Source organism: Orcinus orca, chromosome 4 (genome assembly GCF_937001465.1).
Source record: "Orcinus orca chromosome 4, mOrcOrc1.1, whole genome shotgun sequence".
Taxonomy (NCBI): Eukaryota; Metazoa; Chordata; class Mammalia; order Artiodactyla; family Delphinidae; genus Orcinus; species Orcinus orca.
Window position 1 is genome coordinate 26,945,487 of NC_064562.1, and position 21,830 is coordinate 26,967,316.

Consider the following 21,830-nt stretch of genomic DNA (forward strand, 5'->3'; position numbering starts at 1 on the left):
CTGCCCGCTTGGGCCCTCATTTCATTTTGGATGAGATTGGGTAGCTGCTTCTTCTGAAACGGGCCCAGATATCAACATTTTAGATATAAAAGTCAGTGCCAGTTTCCCTGTTAACTTTCTTGCAGTCAGTTAAAAAGGTGATCTATAATGAAAGAAAACACAGCTTTAGTGGCGCTCATGTATACTGTCCCTCCCGAGGACCCCTACTCTTGAATGATTTTATTTATTTACTTTTTTTAAATTATTTTTAATTTTGCGGTACGCGGGCCTCTCACTGTTGTGGCCTCTCCCGTTGCAGAGCACAGGCTCCGGACGTGCAGGCTCAGCGGCCGTGGCTCACGGGCCCAGCCGCTCCACGGCATGTGGGATCTTCCCAGACCGGGACACGAACCTACGTCCCCTGCATCGGCAGGCGGACTCTCAACAACTGTGCCACCAGGGAAGCCCTATTTACTTATTTTAATAAAAGAACCCTGGGTGGCAGCTCAGGGGATGTGGCGGTGCAGCAGAGTGCTCGAGATTAAAAACAACTGCGAGTCCCTGACCTGAGGACAACCCTGAGCATCTGAAACAGCAAGTTCCCTATTCAAGCTTAAAAGGGACACAACAGAGAAGCCCTCTCATGACCCCAGGGGGCTAGGCCTGGAAACCCAGTCATCCATCATGTTGGGGACACACATTTTCAAAGAAAGAAGGACTGTAGTGGGTAAAGCTTGAATGAATCGTTATACACTGGCAAGCTTCAGCCGGGGCATTTATCTACAAATTGAGACTTGGCATTGCAGATTCAGTGGGTTTCTAAATGGGGCTTGTGGGCAGATGGAGAACCAAGGTCACTCCATCATTCGGCTGCACATATAGGCACCAGATTTTCTTTAGTTTTTGGAGGTCATAAGAAAGCCAAGATGTGCTTCTCCTCCTAATTGACAAGGCTGTACACTTGGTTGGTGCTGATCAAACAGAACCTTCTTAGCAATTAAAAACCAATCGAATGTGTTGTTAATTTGTAAGGTATACAATGGTATTGCAGAAAATGTCCTTATTTTTTAGAGAGATATATATCAAAGAATGTGGGAGTGAGTGTCATGTCAGGGATGTGATCTAAAATATAAGGAAGAAAAGATTGGTGAAATAAGTGTAGCAAACATTTGTTCAGTCTGGGTGGTGGGAATATGGTGGCTTATTGCATTATTCCTTTCACTTTGTTTTAAAATTTTTCGTAATAAAAAAATCAATATCAACAATCAAATAAAAAGTTCAACCCAGACAAACCACCATACAGAATAATAAGTGACGATTAAAAAAATACAAGGAGCTTCCCTGGTGGCGCAGTGGTTGAGAGTCCACCTGCCGATGCAGGGGACACGGGTTCGTGCCCCGGTCCGGGAAGATCCCACATGCCGCGGAGCGGCTGGGCCCGTGAGCCATGGCCGCTGAGCCTGCACGTCCAGAGCCTGTGCTCCGCAACGGGAGAGGCCACAGCAGTGAGAGGCCCACGTACCGCAAGAAAACCAAAAAAGAAACCAAAAAAAAAAAAACCCCAAAAGAACAAATAAAAATGTCTCTTCATGAATAAAATGCTTGATATCACCAGGAATCAATAAATGAAAAGGTTTTAACTATAAGATATACTTTTTAACCTCCCAATCGGTAAAAAAAAATTTTTTTAATGATAAAGCACAGAGGCCTTTAAAATATTCTCTCATTAGCTTCTGGTAAAATTGTAGATTCAACCTTTTTGAAAGTCAATTAGACAATTCATAGCAAATGCCTGAAACCTGTGAATGCTTTCTTGAGTCAATTTATCCCAGAATTAGCAACAACTTGAAAAACAAAACCAAACCAAACCCTTGATATCCAATAATAGGAGACGTATTAAATAAATTATGACATGCAAATATGAAAAGAATAATATTGGGTTATGTTTACTGACATGGAAAGAAATTCTTAATATATTACTAGGTAAAAGAGAACATTATAAAACTGTATATATAGTAGGATCCAGTTTTGATAGGAAAGGATACATCTATAAATAGATAAAAATTCAGCCAGGATACACATCACCAGCTTAGCAGTGGCTGCTTCTAGGTAGCAGGATTGATTATAAGTGGGTATTTTTTCTTCTTTATGTTCTCCTATATTCTCTGAAAATAAAAGTTTGTTTGTTTGCGGTACGCGGGCCTCTCACTGTTGTGGCCTCTCCCGTTGCGGAGCACAGGCTCCGGACGCACAGGCTCAGCGGTCATGCCTCACGGGCCCAGCCGCTGCGCGGCATGTGGGATCTTCCTGGACGGGGGCACGAACCCGTGTCCCCTGCATCGGCAGGCAGATTCTCAACCACTGCGCCACCAGGGAAGCCCTAAAAGTTATTTTTTAAACTTAAAACAAATGATTAAGATTTACTGTTCAGTATCCTTTATTTTTTAAAGACTCTTAGTCTTTTAAAGAGTAATCTGAAGGATGATATAATTGAAGGCAGTTGTAAAAGACACAGGCGGGGGCAACTGTATCTAAATTCTGATCCCATTCATATCAGTCAACTTCAGTTGCAGAAGGCTGAGAGCCACGGAAGAAAAACGCTGTTTAAAATACTGTAGAAGAAAAGTAGAACATTTTAGGGAGAATTCATTTGGGTAATGTTTTTAAATTTTCTTCTCTGAAAAGTACAGATGCCTTCTATTTAGGGCTGTCCTAGAGGCAGGCCAATCCGTACAACCTAACACCACGTTTTCAAGGAACAATTCCTGTTGCTGCAGCTCGAGCATTCATCCACCGCGGAGCCAGGAAACTTCTCAGGACAAGTAGCACAATGCCAGGTCTTGTCGAGGGCGGCTGCGGCCGGGAGGCCAGACCTCGGGGAGCTGGAGCCAGGCGCAACCGCGGAAGTGAACCTCCACGTCAGGATCCGTGAAATGTCAGCTCGTGGAGGGACCTGGATCTCCCGCAGGAATCTGACTTTGTACATAAACGAGGACAATGGGCTTCTGCCGAGGCGAGCAGAGCACAGATGAACTAACTCAGTCTTCTCTGCAGCGATGCGAGACCCTTTGTCCCGTGGAAGTTGAAGGTGACCCCAGTGAAATGTGGATGGGCCCTGGCCTGCTGCATCATCCACCAGGGCTTTCCCTGCTAAACAGAGGTCAACCCTGGAATATTGGAGATATTTCTAGTAACAACCATGGAGACACCCTTGAGAGAAAATCCCAGATTAGAAGAAGCTGGCATCTGAGCCACATGTCACACGTCACCTGTGCATGACCTGTCAAAGGAGGATGTCTACTTACAGAGGCTTACACATTTCTACCTCGTTCCTGACTGTTCTGAGCTGCACAAACAGATGGAACACAGTTTTAAGCCAGCAGAAATAAAGGTGGGAGAACCCAGGGAAATGAAGAAAAGAAAGGCACAGCCCTCTTTAGATCCTTGAAAAGAAGATTTAAACTCTTCACAGTGACACCGTATTAAAGAGTTCCGGAAGCACAGTGTCTCAACTATAACCATTCAACGTAGAGGTCATGGGTGGGAGGAACAACGGCAGAGCGTGACACCTACAGGACAATGGCGTATAGAAATAGAGAAAAGTACTGAGGAAAGTTTGGTGTGATAAGAAGGAAGAAATCTCAAATGGCAGCAATGCACAAAGTAGTTTGAGGCTGTATGTATTTAAAAAAAAAAATCCACTGTTTAAAGGATGAGTTTTAACTTCTTTGAAAACTCAAAGATAAGTTGAGAAGGATTGACTGCCAGTGAAAAACTCTCCAGTCAACACTTGTGTCAGGGCAGCTACATACAGTGGTGCAGGCTGTGCACTGCACAAAGGTACCTTACTGGGTGGGTGGGGGGGGGTACTTAACATCACAGACAACAAAGATTTACATATTTATTCTGTCAGTATTCCAGTAGATGGCAGTGTCTTGAGCAAAGGCACTTTTAAAACTTTTCAATGGCCCACCAACCAGCTTTGACTTCACCAAAAAAGCACTGAATGTCTTAACTGGAGGGATTCCATGAAATTAGTAGCAATTTCCATTTTTTAGAAACAAAATTCTGTGCCTTTAATTTTAACGTTAGAAAATATAAAGGAAAAAAAAAAAGAAAATATAAAGGGTAAAGAGACTATAGGGAGAGCTACTCCAAAATCACCAATTTCATTTGCTCTGTTTCCTGTTTATTTTCTTAATTGCTTCCATCTAATCCAGTGTTCTTTATGTGTAATCTTTTACTTCTTAAGGTAATGGAGCATGGTTCTCTTATGCCTTCTAAAAAATGAAAAGGGGAAATTGCACAGATTGAAGCCGCACATCACGCTCGTACAAATTTGTGCAATTTCTATTACTGACTCATAAATATTTAAGGACAGGCACCCAAACAATCACACCGGAAAATTCTATATTGGACACTTCCAAGTACGTATGTCTTTTAGTAAACTCTGTAAGTGTCATTATCTAAATCACAGAAAAACATTTCAAATTCTGAAAATTGGGCAAATTAAATATTGGTCGGCACAGCATGATAGGACTCTACCTTTCTGATTTTCCCACTTCTGCTTTCTGTCTAGTAATGGAGAAAAAAACCAATTCAGGTAAATACTTCCTTGCTTTTGGAATAGAGCAAGCCAGGTGTGAGAAGTTTTTCTTATAGGCCTGCAATCTTATAGCCCCATGGACGCTGAATTATTAATGGGGAAGAGAGAGAACAAATAACCAAGAGAGGGTTCCTGGCAGCCACTGCTTGAAGTTCATGGTGTTACACAACATCGAGCATGTCCAATTCACCTGCCAGGAGCCATCTGATTCTTACTCTAGGGTTCCATTTTCCTATTTCGATCTTATCCAGCATCTGACTGGGTGATGGTCCATGTCAGAAGATGTAGATCTTCTTTTTATTCCATTAAACTTTGGGATCTGGTTATGATATCATGCCTCATATATTTTCATCTACAAGTGATCATATTAGCTGGTTATCTGCTCCCAGCAGAACCTAGGGTTGTGCTGGGAAAGGAAATCGAAACATCAAGATTGCATTAGTCTCTTAAGCATTCAGTCCTTCTGTTCTCATGGGACTGGGCGGACCTTCTCCCCATCTCATTTGTCAGGTAGAATGGCATTAAGAATGCCACCGGCTATCTCAAAGGGGACGCACAGACTTCTTTACACTTAGGTTGAATTTTCTAGACTCTAAGGTTAAACAGGCAGACGAACTGCCGTTTAGCATTTATAGTGAAGCTCCAGCTGAAGGACTGATTCAATGGAGGTGCTCCTAGGAGGGTACAGACAAGGGTGGAAGGAAGGGAAAGGTCAAGGCATTGGTGAGCAGGACCATGGGACCCAATCATCCCGGCTGCTAAGTAGATTGATTTCTCTGCCTGGCCACATGGGATACCCTGGTGGATGGTTTTCTCTTTTACTTTTGGGAAGATGATCCTAACTGAAGCAGCTGAGTCTAAGCTCTTAGGATAATTTTTTAAAAAGGTGTTCTCAAACCAGTTCTTCCAATGATGTCTAGGATTTGCTTCAAAATAATCTACGGGGAAGAAGAACAAAAGGAAGGGATGGATGAAACATGAATTGCTAATTATTTAAACTTGATCATGGGTACATTCTCTATTCTTGTATCTGTTTGAAATTTTCCATTGTAAGAGTTTTTGAAAAATGAGGTCAAGAGCCAATGATCCAGAAACTTGCTAGTTATTAGTTTCAACCCTTAGCTTTACCTAGAACTTCTTTTAAAAAATGGCTAACGGGGCTTCCCTGGTGGCGCAGTGGTTGAGAGTCCGCCTGCCGATGCAGGGAACGCGGGTTCGTGCCCCGGTCCGGGAAGATCCCACATGACGCGGAGCGGCTGGGCCCGTGAGCCATGGCAGCTGAGCCTGCACATCTGGAGCCTGTGCTCCGCAACGGGAGAGGCCACAGCAGTGAGAGGCCCACGTACCGCAAAAAAAAAAAAAATGGCTAACAAGGAATCAACATCATTTTCTCTTTCCATCTTATAATCGAGGAATTAACAAACAGCAGAATGGCCAATGAACAGCTGTGACGAGGGAGGACTGGATGAGGACAGAGGTGCAGTCATCAGCCCTTATGGGATGGGGAGTTACCTGTACGCATATCCATGGGCTTCCTGTTGCCTTGGTGCCCGGGCATGGAAACAAGCACCCCCATATCTCATTGGTAAGCACACATTGGAACTGCCAGACACAGAGTGTTTCACACTTGGGTTGCTACACTTTTTCTTCATTCTTGTGTTTGGCATAAGAGTCAAGATTAATAATGATTAACAACAGTGGGGAAAGTTGTGGGTTGATAAAGGACAGAGAGAGAATTGGAGAGAATCCGTTTCTTTTTTCAGCATCGCACATCTCTTTTCTCCTCTGGTTCCCCTGGATCTCCAGATCCCAGAGGCAGATCTCACTGAGTGGAAGGGCTCAGGCACCCATCAGCATTTGGAAGTGCCTGATCTCAATACTGCGCTGAGGCCGGCATCCAAGGCTGCCCTTCACAAGTCAACTGTCTTAAATGTGCCCAGCAACTCTGAAACATGGACAATTCCGAACTTTGATTCCCATGATGAGCCATCGCTCTGGACAGTCAGCTTCTTCCAGGAAATGAAACGTGGGAGATCTGATAACTAACCAAACATCCCACTAAGGACTTCAAAAATCTGGAGGTATGGGAAGTTGGGGGCTCGATGTAAATCTTTCTGGAAAGTATCACAGATCGTACCTTAAAACATAACCCCATTAGCTGACCTTGTGCAGACCTCTTCCAAAAATAAGAGTTTCTTCCGAAACGGGAATCAAAAAAGAAGAGAGTTGGCGTTTTTTCCCCTTATTTCTGCTATCGGTTAACTCGGGTTAAGGAGGATTTCCTGGCACAAGGCAGCTTGATTCTATTCCGCCTGAAGTAATGAGGTGAGAAGGTAAAAAGAGATCTCTTTGAGGAGAGGCTAATTGGGCAAGTTGCCCGCTCAAAGGAAAAATAAAAACACACCAAGGATTTTGTAGAAGAAAAATAAACCAAGAAACCTATAACACGGATTTCTGCACACCACACTGTAGGGGTGGGGAAGCTCATAGGAAGCACCTCTTGTGTTGCATTGGGCAAAAGATCTGATTTGGATCTCTTCTTACGCATAATCTCCCAGCAACAGGAGAATTTAAGGATTGCTTCGTTTTTTGCCAAATGGCTAAAAAAAAACCCCTCTCTTCTACCCTGTAATTATGCTTCAGCTCCAGCCAAGGCAACCGAGGCTAGGAGGTATTGTACATTTCACTTGTTTGGGGCTAGTTCAAACCTCCTCTTACCTCGTCCCAGAGAACACCTGAAAAGCATAATAACAGGGTCTCGCAGCATACCTTTCTGCTAGGTAAATATGATCGTGTAATCTTAAAGATCCGGCAGAAAGCCTCCATAGGAGATGGGGCTGGGGTCCTGCCCAGATCCCCTTGACCGCACTGGTGCACTCACCCCGCATCCCCAGGGGTGCCGGCTGCTCGTAGTGAGAACTGCCCTCCCCGTTGGAGCCCCCCCCTCACCTGGCAGGCTACACATCCCCTGATGAAGTCAGTGGATAATGAGGGGGGACCAAGAGCTGGCCCCCTTACCTCAAGGCGGGATTTACTCTGTGGTGCAATTCATGCTCCAGAATTCTCTGCGGGAGACAACCTGCCCTAGAATCCTTGCTCAGCTCCCCTTCCCTCTCCAGCCCCATCCCATCCCTGCAGGTCCCTCTGAGAGCACGCCCTCCATAACACACCCGCACAGGGATCCCTGTCTCGGGCTCTGCTTCTGGGGAACCTGACCTGTGACACTTCAGGAAGCCTAGGGAAGCAACTTAAAATGGACACCTCTTATTTTTAATCTGCCGTCTTTCGATGTCTACCAATCTGGCCCATTTCATGTGTTTAGACTCACGAACATAAGCATAGATAGCAAAAAAAAAAAAAAATAGCCTTAGGATTACATGGAGAAGGCTGCTGGAATCTATAGTAGCTCACATCTCCTATTTGGGCATCCAACTGAACAAAGTCCCCTCTCCATCCCCCAGACCCATTTCCCAGCACAACGCACAGACCAGATGGAAAGACTCATTCCCCATCTGCGTACTTGTACACGGAGGCAAGCCTAACACCATGCTTGGGTTAGAGTCAGGTTCTGTCCCTAATACTATATGAACCCTGTGCGACTCTGTTTTAATTACTGTTTAATATTTGATAGTCCCAAACGCCGATTCACAGAGTTAAAAAGAAGCAAAGACTCGCGTTAACGGTGTTCAAATGAACACCGTTCATGTGCCCGGTGATGGTCCGAGGTCGACTCATATCACATCCAAAGGAAAAACACTGTTGATCTTCCGTCGCAAGAATTAAATCACAAAACCAAGCAACGGCTCCCAGGAGGAAGAATCTAAGTTTGCTCAGGAAAGTGAAGTTCCTTGACTTAAAGCCTGCCAAGGGGGAGACTGCCTCTCCCCTGAGCTCCCTTTCCACAGAGGTGGGTCTGCACTTGTTGGCACCTGCCTGCAACAGTTCAGGTCTGGGTGGTTACGAGCCTCAGGATGGGTGGCAGTACTGACCCGTCCTTTTCCTTTCAGGCGGCAGACTGATGGGCAGCCCACCCTGGCTGACCTTCTCTTAAACTGCCTTTGGCAAATGGAAAGCTTCCTTAACCTACAGTTGTTAGTGATGTCAGCTTTCCTGCAATTTCTGAAAGCATTGTCTTTCTTCTGCTTTTTACATTTTTGCCCTCCTAACAATGCAGTGAGTTAAAAAGCTGGGATGTCCCTGGTGACAAGTTATCAGTCCACAGCTGCAAAGCTACTTAGGAACACAGTTCAACCTCGGTCTACCCACCGACTGAGGCTTTCCTGAGATACAGACCCAGCTCCCAAATACAGCCACCCACTTCAACCCTCCGGTCAGGAAACTTCTGTCAAGAGGATAATATTGTCTACTTCACACAATCATTGTAAGGAATAAACAATAATAGCATAAGGAAAACTCTCCAGCAAAGTGATACATTTAGATGTTTAATAACTGTGAATGGCCTTCCCCCTTGGTGTCCTTTGCGTTTTGTGTTGTTTCCACCAACCAAAGTTCAAACATAAAATGATGATAAAGGGGTGACTTTTGAACCCAGTGGGAGAGAACGGTTTGAGGAATGTTGCTCAAACTGTGACGTGGGCCTCAAGGCCCCCAGAGGGAGTCTTCCGAGGGGACTCCACAGTGGCCTACCTGGTGGTCGTCCGGATGGTGTTTTCTTTCGTGTGAGTGTGCTCTTTGCTCACCTTCTCTGTAAAGAGAAAGGATGAAACAGACACCTCTTAGGTTGTTCTGACTCGATTTGTGTGTTTAAGACTGAAGCAGAAACATCCTCCACATTCCTCTTTCTCTGTTGTGGTTTTCTTTTGGTTTCTTTTTTAAACATTCAAACCATTCCTGTCTTACTGGTAAAGACAGGCAACAAAAGCATGTCGATAGCATCCACCAAAATAGTTTATTAAAAACCAATCAAAGGGAAAGAATTACTAACAAAGTACAACTGTGTTGTCTGATTTTCATCAGGCCTCAGTAAGTACATGTCCACACACACACACACACACACACACACACACACAGAGATGCACATAAAGATAGTTATTTCTCTTATATTTTTCCCCAGCTGAAAATGTCTGCTTTTCTCTGATTCAGCATGAAAACTGCAGTTGTTGCAACTGTTCCGCTTCTGACTTGGATGACAACCTTTAAGCATTCTGTATTGTCAGGCCCCTTTGTGAGACGGGATATAAAAACAAACGTAAGACCTCTGGGTGCGAGAGTCATCGAGTGCACATTCTGATAAATGTCACAGGGGACAAAAAGTATCATTAGACAAGAGGAGGTAAACTCTGTCTTGAGGTCTGAATCTACCAGCTGTCAGAAATTATTTAATTAGCTTTCAGGAACACAGAAGTTGACCTCTGGTCTTCCCCGTCCAGTTCAAACGTGAGCATTCTGCCCTGACGTTCACAGCTCTGGGTGGCTTCTTTTAAGTCTCCAGAGGAAACCTGGCCACCTCTACAAGGGTTTCAGATTTCAACAGCAGGGCAAGTGAAAAACTCCTAATCTTACGGATTTGGGGGACAATTTTAAACAAAGATATACGCTGTCCCGTGTTTTTTAACACTGGTCTGAAGCTGCTGTGTGCATATTTGCGTGGACAATTCCTTTCTGTCCGTTCAACAGTGACAATGAGGGTGAATCTGGATTCACAGGCAGTGTTCTTTCAGAGAGCAGGAAATCGGGGCTAAATGACTTGCTTGAGGTCACCCAGGCAGTCAGTGACAGCGCCAGGGTGAGAACTCTCAGACACAAAGTTTTTAGCTGATAGTAGACCATGATAATGTACTGCTAGAGACAGAGACTTTTTTCAAAGAATCACACTGGCCTCACTCTTGCAGATTTGAACTGCTAAATCATTTTCAAAGTTATATTGTTTTTAGAGATGCTTTCAGCCTGTTTTTTTTTTTTTTTTTTTAAAGCAAAGCATCTTGCATGTTTGGAGTTTTTTGGAACTTGCAAAGATCTATGTGGCCTATTCAGTTTACTGACTTAACTCTTTCCACCTCTCTGAGCTCTGCACAAACACAGTCCTTGTTTGAGAACTCCGAGGCTGCCATTTTCGGCACCGACTGATAACTTTACAGCTATGGGGGCGTGTCATGAGGCCAACGAGAAGGTGAGCTATCACGATGCCTTGCAGATTCTAGCTTCTTTCCTCTTTTCTGGTATTTTTCTTAGGGGAGAATAATGAGGCATTTAATGGGTGTTTTAAATCTGTTAGCCATAACAAAACAGAGTTTATCAAATATCAGTAACAAACTCTACGGATGCCTGAATTTCAGTATGTAGGCCAATGCTTGACCAAGGACAAAGTATCTGTATTTCTATTTAAGTCTGAATCTTATATGAGTCTCTTTCATCCATCTCAATCACATTCAAGCAATAACGGCACATTAAATTTGACAAAGAGCCTGCAGCTTGAATGAGGTGATAAAGAGAACAACTTAGGTTCTAGAACCCTCACCTATTCCATCAAGACACTTAGCTGAGCTAGAATAGGTGATTCCTTAGCTTTTTAATAGGTGATCACTTAGCTGATTCCTAAACTTTGACTTCTGAGTATTTGAAGTAGAAAAAGTTGGTTTACAGGAAATGTTCTACTATGTTATAGCTGGAAAAGAGTCCTCACAGTTTCATCTTTTGCCTTCCCCTTTCCTTGATTTTTTTTTTTTTTGGCAAGCTACCGTAACATCTCATTAATTCCGACCACACTAATTTGGAATTCACAGTAACTCAGTCACTGTTGGAGTAAACTGAAGTTTATCTTTTGCACATTAGGAAAACAAAAAAAAAGGCTGTTAATCAGATCAACTGCTAAACAAAATTAGAGGTGAGACGTTTAGTCCAGGCAACAGGGACCATTTGCACGCAGTTGAATAGGTTCCAGTTTCAAATGATTCTTAACTATTTACTAAAGAAAGTCTGGCAGGAGTCCTACCTGGCAGCCTTTGATGAACTCTTCGTTTGAGAGGTCGTATACACGTTAAAGTAACAAAATGGATTTCTGTCTAAAAAATCCTATAATGCTGGTGTTTTCACTTCGTTAGAGTGGCTTTCCCTCCAATTAGTCCCCATTATTGACTTTTTTTTTTGTTTTCCTCGAGGAAACGTACCTGACAGTTGAAAAAGAAGCTCCGAAGCCATCTTCACAGAGATGTCCTGACTGAAGAGGTTTCTCTCTGGGGGGACTCTGCTTTCTGGCATCTTCTGTAAGGGTTCAGTTTTCTCTCGCCCAATTAAAGTGCTATAGCCAACACTGCGGCTGGGTGATATTGAGGCCTGCGAGTCCTGGATGTCCACCTCCATGGGTTCCTCTTTGATCTTCACCATCTGAGTGTCCTTGTAGCTTTCCGCTGCAAACAGGTGAATGAAGAACAAAAACGCCAGAGTTTCTTAATTCTGAACCAAACCCAGTTTCTAATCACAGAGAGAGCTACGAGGCTTGAGTCAGGGAGCAGTTTAGAAGACAGCGCCGTGGCACACTGGAACACAGTTTGAAAAACTTCTACTTTAATCGATCTGGTTTCCAGAAAAGGAAGGAACCTGAAGCTCAGAGAAATCAGGGGACTTGCCCAAGGCCACACAAACGGCAACAGAACCAGGCCTGCTGCTACAGATCTAGAACCAGGTTTCTTGACCAAAGTCTCCCAGTCACTCCCACACACTCCTTCCTCTCTGCCATGATGCTTCCAGGACTTACAGAGGACACAGCGAATATCGGTCCTTGTTTTATAATGTACTCAATTTCAGTGAATCAGTTAAGAGCCAGCATATTCATACTATGATTTTCTCCCTCTATTTTGAAAGCTCTGATCAATGTTTTTTCTTTCTCTTCTAGGGCACCTAAATTAATAAAGGATAAATAGGGTTGATTCAACTGAGATGTTTACACCTTGCTGGGAGCTAGTAATCCTCAAGACCACCTAGGATGTTAATTGCAGCGCAAGGATTAACACTTAGAAAAACAGCGATCTTACAAGTTATAATAACTGTTCAACTTACTGACTGCTCTGGCTTTAGGTGTGGCCATTGAACGTTTGGTCTTTAGTTTGAAACATACGTTTACTTTGCAAGGCTGGAGTGTCTTTATGTTCATACATTCCTTAGAGCTAATGAGAGAACATCTTGGAAACAAGGTGGGACAATTAGCACATTAATTTGGGTCACTTTAAAATAAGGCCACACTTTCAAATTGGTAAGCATTTATTAGTTATTACTATGTCCTCAGCATTCTGGAAAACACAGAAACCAAAAAGGATCTGATAGATAGACAAGACAGACAGATAGATAGATAGGGTAGTGGGTTGAATCGTGGCCCCCCAAAACGATATGACTATGTCATAACCCCAGGAACTTGTGAATGTGACCTTATATGGAAAAAAGGTATTTGTAGATGTGATTAAGGATCTCAAGATAAGATGATCCTGGATTATCCAGGTGGGCCCTAAATCCAATGACAAGTGTCCATATAATAGACAGAAGAGGACAAGACACAGACACAGTGGAAAAGGCCACGTGAGGACAGAGACAGTGCTGTCAGACTGACTGTCTGTGTCTCCCCTCCAAATTAATATGCTGAAACCTAATCACCAATGTGACGATATTTGGAAGTGGGGCCTTTGGGAGGTGATTAGGTCATGAGGGAGGAGTCCTCAAGGATGGGGGTTAATGCCCTTATATAGAAGACCCCGGACAGCTCCCTCACCCCTTCCTGCATGTGAGGACTCAGTGCAGAGATGCCCGACAATGAACCAGGAAGAGGGCTCTCACCTGACCGTGCTGGCACCCTGACCCTCGACTTCCAGATGCCAGAACGGTGAGAAATACCTCTCTGTTGTTTACAAGCTACCCAGTCTGTGATGTTCTGTTACAGCAGCCGGAACGGACTAAGAGAGACTGGAGTTTTGCTGCCACAAGCTAAGGATTGCCTGGTGTCACCAGAAACTGGAGGGAGTGGGGAAAGATACTCCCCTAGAACCTTCAGATTTCAGACTCCTGGCCCCCATTTCTGTTGTTTTAAGCTACGGAGTTTGTGGTAATTTGTGACGGATGGATGGATAGACAGACAGATATAACTAACTATAAGAGGCAACATAAAGCAGGCGCCGATCTTGGGACAGTTAGGAGATACGACAGGGGAAATCTCATTGCTGTAAGCTGGGTAGTCAGAGAAAGCTACGCTCTCCTTGCCAAGGATGAGACAGGTGAAAGTCAAGTACGTGCGTACTTTATTGATTTGCAATAAAGAAGACAGTGGAGTACTTTAAATTAAATGATTAAAATTAATGTGGTGCTATCCGTAAGATCTCATGTAAGAAGTGTGCTAATTGTGCTTTTTTTCTTCCTGACATATTACACATGCTTCTCAGAGAAAACGACTTGTTTTTTGTCAGCAACTAAACTTCAGGCAACTGTTATATTTAATTTAAATCCTTTTCCCCTCCCTGTATTCCTGCCAAGCTGTTTTTTTCTTTTTTCTCTGCATGTCTGTGAAGCTCAGAAAAGCCAAGTCCATTGATTCAATCATGCTAAAAAAAAAAAAAAAAAAGAAGAAGAATATAAAGCTTTCCAAGTTACATGCCTGGCTTCTCTGCCTTTATTTCTAGTCCCTGATTCTTTCCTGAGTACTGACGACACCCCCTGTCCACGTAGGGATTTGGGGACCTGACAGCCATCCTGACCTTCCCTTAGATCACCCATAGGTGCAGTCACCCCACACAGTGCCCTGTTTGTGTACCCTCAACCTACTTAGGATTTGGAAAATAAACAGTGGGGTCAGTGTCACAGGTACATAATGATGTCTCTGAACCTTGCAAGTCATTCCAAGGCCTGAAGACAAACACAAAGGGATACTAGAAAGAGATTCATTTTGTTAAAAAAATTAAAATCTCAACAACATAAAAAGAGCAAAGCTAGAAAGAAGCTCCATTATTTATATCCCCCAAACCCCCTTTCCCCCAGCTTTGCCCCTGGATTAAACACCACCTGGCTCCCTGGTGGCACAGGGGTTAAGAATCTGCCTACCAATGCAGGGAACACGGGTTCGAGCGCTGGTCTGGGAAGATCCCACATGCCGCGGAGCAACTAAGCCATGCGCCACAACTACTGAGCCTGTGCTCTAGAGCCCGCGAGCCACAACTACTGAGCCCACATGCCACAACTACTTAAGCCTGCACGTCTACAGCCTGTGCTCCACAATGAGACAAGCCACCGCAATGAGAAACCCGCACACCGCAAGGAAGAGTAGCCCCCGCTCTCCGCAACTAGAGAAAGCCCGCGTGCAGCAACGAAGACCCAATGCAGCCAAAAATAAACACATTAATAAATTAATTAAAAAACCCCAAAAACCAAAAAACCCACCTGGCTATTTGTGCCACCGGATTTAATGAAATCTGTTTTTAAAAGCTACTTGGGATAATTTCAAATATGACTTTCCATGAAGTGCTTTCTGCTCTTCCTATGACAACTCTTGACTTTTCAACTATGCACAAAACACTGATCACTGAGTGAAGTAAGTCAGAAAGAGAAAAACAAATACCACATGCTAACACATATATATGGAATCTAAAAAAAAAAAAGTTCTGAAGAACCTAGGGGCAGGACAGGAATAAAGACGCAGACGTAGAGAATGGACTTAAGGATATGGGGAGGGGGAAGGGTAAGCTGGGACGAAGTGAGAGAGTGGCATGGACATATATATACTACAAAATGTAAAATAGATAGCTAGTGGGAAGCAGCCGCATAGCACAGGGAGATCAGCTCGGTGCTTTGTGTCCACCTAGAGGGGTGGGATAGGGAGGGTGGGAGGGAGATGCAAGAGGGAGGGGATATGGGGATATATGTATATGTATAGCCGATTCACTTTGTTAGACAGCAGAAACTAACACACCATTGTAAAGCAATTATACTCCAATAAAGATGCTTAAAAAACCCCCCAAACCCTTTAGCATTTGTAATCTACCCGACAGACTCCAGACTCACCGAGAAGACTTTTCAAACTGACATCTCAATGGGCAAGTGAGACATGATTCAATAAATATTTTTATAGTCCTTGCTCTTGTATGCAATAGCGTCATTGCCAAGTGTTTTCTTGCCTTTTTTAAAAAAGCAAGTTTCTCAACCTCAGCCCTATGGACATTTGAAGCCAGATACTTCTTTGCTGTGGGAGGTTGTGCTGTGCACTGTAGGGTGTTTAGCACATCTCTGGTCTCTACTCTCTACAAACGAGGAGTGCCAGCCCCCTAGCTGTGACAACTACAAGTAACTCCAGACATCGCCAATGTCCTCTGGAGGGCAAAACCACAGCTGTAAAGTTTTTGCCACACTCTTGTTTTCACCCCTTCTCCTCTTCCCGCCCCCAATTAATCAGGACCCAAGGCAAAGCAGAAAGAGGCAGCTCCTCCTAAGTTCCAACTTGGTTGATCACCATCTCAGGCCAGTTGGCCGAGGATGCGGGAGGCAGCTGACTTGGGAACAGAGTTTCTGCTACAGACCCCACTTGGTCCCCAGGCCAGCTCACTCCCTGTTGCCTGGGGCGTCCTAACATAGCAATGGTTGAATACCTCACTCCACTCACTCTTAGCTTTGACTCCCAGGCCACAAATAGGAATTCAACTCCAGTGGGCTCTACTGCTACTTCAAGAGAGAACCTGGCATGTGGGAAGAGATGAGAGAGTGTTAACAGTGCCTGATGCCTGGGAGGGGGTGTAGGTGACTGTTTACTTCAACGCTTATTTGTCTTCTGTAATTTTTCTGTGATGAATATGGATATCTTGTCATTCACCTAATTTTTTTTTAAAATGGAAAACACATACACCCATAAAAAGATGCTCTTTCCTCTTTAGAAGTGTACAGAACAGTGTGCATGTCTGGTAGCATTGGAAGAGTTGGTTCGTGGCTCCAACAAGCCCTATTCAAACTCTGCTTGGCAACAGAAGGGGAAGAAAGCAACAGGAATGCCATAATACTGTTTTCTTTCCTGCCTTCATAAACACAATATATATTAGCTATCAAACTGGATTATTTCATTCATCAGTCACTTGGCCATTCTGTAATCTTTTTTCTTTTTTTTTTTTTAACATTTTTACTGGAGTATAATTGCTTTACAATGGTGTGTTAGTTTCTGCTGCATAACAAAGTGAATCAGCTATATGTATCCATATATCCCCATACCCACTGCCTCTTGCGTCTCCCTCCCACCCTCCCTATCCCACCCCTCTAGGTGGTCACAGAGCACCGAGCTGATCTCCCTGTGCTATGTGGCTGCTTCCCACAAGCTATCTATTTTACATTTGGTAGTGTATATATGTCAGTGCCACTCTCTCACTTCGTCCCAGCTTACCCTTCGCCCTCCCCGTGTCCTCAAGTCCGTTCTCTACGTCTGCGTCTTTATTCCTGTCCTGCCCCTAGGTGTAATCTTTTATCAATGTCTACTATGTACTCAGAACTATGATAGATGATTCATGGGATTCAGAGACAAGTAAGACAAGGTTCTTGCCCTCAAGCAGTTTAAATCCAAATGAATGTATGATCAAGACAAGTATCAACAGCCCTCTCACACAAGAAGTGAAATTAAAACACAGTGTGGGAAGAGGGGTCGAGGAAGACCACGGACCAAAGCACAAAGGTGGAATTGTACTCGACCGGGGGCGTCCAGGGAATAGATACCACACTGTCCGTTCGGCTGGAGCGCCAACGTTGAGAGGTGGCGCTGGCTCCGTGGGTGAGCGGGACTCGTGAGGTGTCAACGGAAAAGCAACTCTAGCTTTGTCTGCCGTTGTCTCTTTAAACCTGCCTGGTAGGAAAATGTTCCTCGCCTGGTCCTGGGTGAAATCTCAGTCAGGCCCATAACCCGATAATTCTTAGGTAATACAAAGCCTTACAGCCCTTTAAACAGCAAAGGAACGGTCTTGATTCGGAATCCGGAAGGCCCAACCCCACAGGTTAAGCCACAGTTCAGCCTTTCCGCGAAGGTGATCCCAGCTCTTCCCTGGAAGGGCCCACAGGTCGCCTGTGACTGGGGGGAAACAGTGGGTTCTGCAGCCTCTCCTTGTTTTCTCACACCTTCCCCAGCACTCTAGCTGCCCTTCCTGAACCTACAACTGGAGAAGCAGGAGAGGGGAGGGGAGGCAAAGCTCTTCCCTCGCTGACCTGATCTAGAATGGTTTTAGCCGCTGGAGGCAAGCAGACATTTCTCTCATGGGATTCTCCCATCGGGTCTTCGGAGACCTTTAACCTGGCGGTGATCTCTCCCTGCGCCTCCTTTACCTGGCTGACCGGCCTCTAGCCTGGGCTCACTGATTTCCTACACCACCTGTGGGGATCCACCTGTGGGCCTCCATCTCAAGGCAGGCAAGGGTACCCTCAACTCTCTATGCAGCACCCCAAGACAGCATTTAAGACAACACCCCTGTTGGCCCACCTGTGGGAATCTGGTCCACACTGGGGCCTCCTTATTTGATCACACAAAAAGGGTGAGTTCAGGTCCCATGCAGCCCAGCAGCCTCTCTCTTCCACTCAGACACCAAGGCAATTTGCCCTCTCGATTCCCCAGGCTGACATCAGGCACCAGGCCACCAGGCTCCCAACTGAGGAAAACATGGGACAAACTTCCCGGATGATGTCCCTCAAGCCATGCTCTCTAGATTTGCGATGAGAGACTGGTACCCTTTCCTCCATCCCCAGTACCCTGCAGTGGGGGAATCACAGACCAGTTCTCTCCAAAAATCCCCTTGCCCAATCTTCAATAACCTCTCACTTTTATACTCTCTCCATTTGACCACGAGGTCCAAGAGGTGTGTGTGTGTGTGTGTGTGTGTGTTCAAATCTATATAACATAAGATGTATCTTTTTAACCATTTTTCAGCACACTGTTCAGTGGCATTAAGTAATTCACATTGTTGTGCAACCTTCTCCAGAATTTTTCACCTTCCCCAACTGAAACTTTACCCATTAAACACTAACTCCCCATTTCCCCCCTCTCTCAGCCTCTGGCAACCACCATTCTACTTTCTGACTCTAGGCCAGGAGTTTTTGTATTTTTAAAAATATTCTTCATGTGGTAACCTTGGTGCCGAAGCCAGATCTTCCATTTAACATACTGTTTAACAAAGAGCGTCAGATTATATTCCAGAGAAATTACACTGGAGAGGTAGGTAAGGGCAGAATATGGAAACTAAGATGCTGGGTCCAGAAGCCTGTCCTGAATGGGGAGCCGGCGGGGACCCAGCCTTTGGGGGGGTTTGCTTGGAGAAGCAGCATGATCAGATTACATTTCAGAAGGACAATCTGGCAGGGGCACTTGTACGGGATGAAGGGACTGGAGGAAACGGAAACGGGGCTGTTGATGGGGACTTGTAGTAATCCAAGCAACGAGATGCTGAGAGCCTGAACTAAAGGTCATGAGGGTAGAAAAGACTCACAAGATATTCCAGAGGTTGAATGCAGAGGCACTGGTGGTGGACCGAATAAGAGTCTGAATCAAGAATGAAGAGACCAATGTGAGAGTAATTGTGAAGAAACCTTGCGTATGGTCTGGACAAGGGAGAGGTGATATTAAAGGAAAATAACAATTCTCTGACTTTTAAGCCTCTGAGATTTGGAAAATGCTATCAATAAGAGTAGAAAAACAGAAAAGTTCGGTCGGGGAGAAACATGAAGGAAGATTTTCATATCTATTTTGGCTAAGTATCTGTAATTCCTGCAGGAAGTAGAGGTCATGATGGCTTAGAGGCAGTAAGATAAGAATCACTAGTGACAGACAGATTGGAAGTCATCTGAATCCAAGGGACTGGGTGAGATCAGCAAGGGAGGTTGAGTAGAGAGCGGTGGATGGGGAGGAAATGTTACCATTTACTCCTACAGAGGAGGAAGAAGAAAAGAAGCAAGGACAGGGACTTCCCTGGTGGCGCAGTGGTTAAGAATCCGCCTGCCAATGCAGGGGACACGGGTTCGAGCCCTGGTCCGGGAAGATCCCACATGCCACAGAGCAACTAAGCCTGTGCACCACAACTACTGAGCCTGTGCTCTAGGGTCCGTGTGCCACAACTACTGAGCCCGTGTGCCACAACTACTGAGGCTGTGCTCTAGAGCCCGTGTGCCGCAACTACTGAGCCCACGCACTTATAGCCCATGCTCCGCAACAAGAGAAGCCACCGCAATGAGAAGTCTGCGCACTGCAACGAAGAGTAGCCCCCGCTCGCCGCAACTAGAGAAAGCCCGCGCACAGCAACGAAGACCCAACGCAGCCCAAAAAGAAAAACAAATTTTTTTTAATTAAAAAGAAGCGAGAAGAAGCGGAGAGGGAGTGGTCCAGCACAGCAGCTGTGTGCATAGAAAGCCAGAGAGAAGGGGGGTGAGGGCAGAGGCACAACCCACTCCTGCCCCTGGGCTCCTGCACCCCTACAGTGATTCCTTAGTTCCTGCCCTATGTAAAAGCCCAGCCCCACTCTCCCTGCAATACTGAACTACGCCAGCTGCCCGAATACGCCCGGCCATTCCTCATCTTATTCTCTCTTAAATACCCGGATAATTCCCTATATAGATTTCAAAATAACTTAGACGTCTCCTCTCTGAGCAGCCTTCCTTTATTTTCATCAGATGACACCTTTCCCCCCTCAGTCCTACCTCTAGATTGCTCAGATCTTGCCAACATTGTACTGCGCTGCGGTTATTGTCTACAGATTTCATTTCCCCTGTGGACTGAATGCTCAGTGACAGCCTGGTTGTGATTCATCTTTCATCCCCAGACTTTGCACATCTGATGCGATTAATAGCTGTTTGTCACATGCATCACCTGAGTCAGAACACACAGTAGGTGTGCAATGCTCCTCTCCCTTCCCTGACTGCCGGAGACACTCTGTCTGCTGCAGACACTCACGTATGCTATGAACTTGAAACAAAATATGAAAGGATGCAGCATTGGCAGTGGCACTGAAATAAAAAACAAACATTGGCCATTCTCTCTCTGAACTGCCATCATGATCCTGAGCTGGTGTTTCTGAATAACAAGAAGCTTAAAAGAGCCTCTAGAAGCAATGCCAACAATGCCATCTGGAAACAATTCACTTTCTAGAGTGATACCCCTGTCAATCAGATAAATTAAAAATCTTTTATCTCCAACTTGCCATCCTGAAAGATACAAAGTTCTGGGTTGGGCACAAACACATGGTCCAGGTAAAAAAAAAAAAAGATTCCTGGAGGTGTCGGGTTCATTACTTAACACTTTGTGAATGACAATGCAGGTCAAAAGACCAAGTAAAGGGAAACAGATGACCAGGAACAAGAAAAGAGACTGCATGGTAACACCAGCCATGGCAGTGCTTGGCTCACCGCTGGAATCTGATGAAGGCGAGCTGCTGTCTCCCTTTGCTTTCTCTTACTTAACTTTGTCCTTGCTAAAAACAGCTGCTCCATACTCTGTAATAACCTATATGGGAAAAGAATCTGAAAAACAATGGATATATGCATAGGTATAGCCGAATCACTTTGCTGTACACATGAAACCAACAGAACATTGTAAATCAACTAGACTCCAATAGGAAATAAAAATTAAATAAAAAAAATAAATACCCTTCGGACAAAGAGCGCATGAAGAGTTGGGCTGGGTTTCCTGGGTGGCACAGGGAAAAGACCGAGCCCCAGCCCTGCTCGAGCAGAAATGGAAATGTTATTTCCCAGAAGTCTCATGCTCTCCATCATGCTTTGCATTCTCAGAGAGCAGCAAGGTGGGAGTGAAACAGCCTCTGGGCAGCCACGCCCTCACCCTATAACTGGGGCTGCGTCCCCAGTGCAAGGCACATAAACACAGTTCCGTTCTTGTTATGAAAATTAGGAACCTGATGCATAGATGCTGAGTGTGATTCTTCCTTCCCTCTCTCTTCTACGCTGTCTCTCTTCAGGAGCCATCACATGGAACAGAAGGACATGCACATTGAGACAGGTCTGGAGTTCTTTAGAGGACTAGATTGGTACATGCTTCTGCATGGGAAGTTATATATTAAACTTCATTTGTCTGAATGGATAAAGGAGATGTGGTACATATATACAATGGAATACTACTCAGCCATAAAAGAGAATGAATTAATGCCATTTGCAGCAACATGGATACAACTAGAGATCATCATACTATGTGAAGTAAGTCAGAAAGAGAAAGACAAACACCATATGATATCACTTATATGTGAGATCTAAAGACACAGATGAACCTATCTGTCCACAAATGAACAGAAAC

The 21,830-nt window shown here is 44.7% G+C and overlaps 1 protein-coding gene across 3 annotated transcripts in view; it reads right to left on the reverse strand.

The window, feature by feature from the left end:
- The window catches only part of ZNF827 (zinc finger protein 827), a 178,952-nt gene that overhangs the window by 71,534 nt on the left and 85,588 nt on the right, over positions 1-21,830 (reverse strand). For all 3 annotated transcript variants that reach the window (XM_033402764.2, XM_004263610.4, XM_049708814.1), the window contains exons 6-7: positions 11,713-11,952; positions 9,233-9,290 (exon numbers count right to left, since the gene is read on the reverse strand). In XM_033402764.2, coding sequence (XP_033258655.1) covers positions 9,233-9,290; positions 11,713-11,952 — 298 coding nt within the window. The remainder of the gene's footprint in view (positions 1-9,232; positions 9,291-11,712; positions 11,953-21,830) is intronic.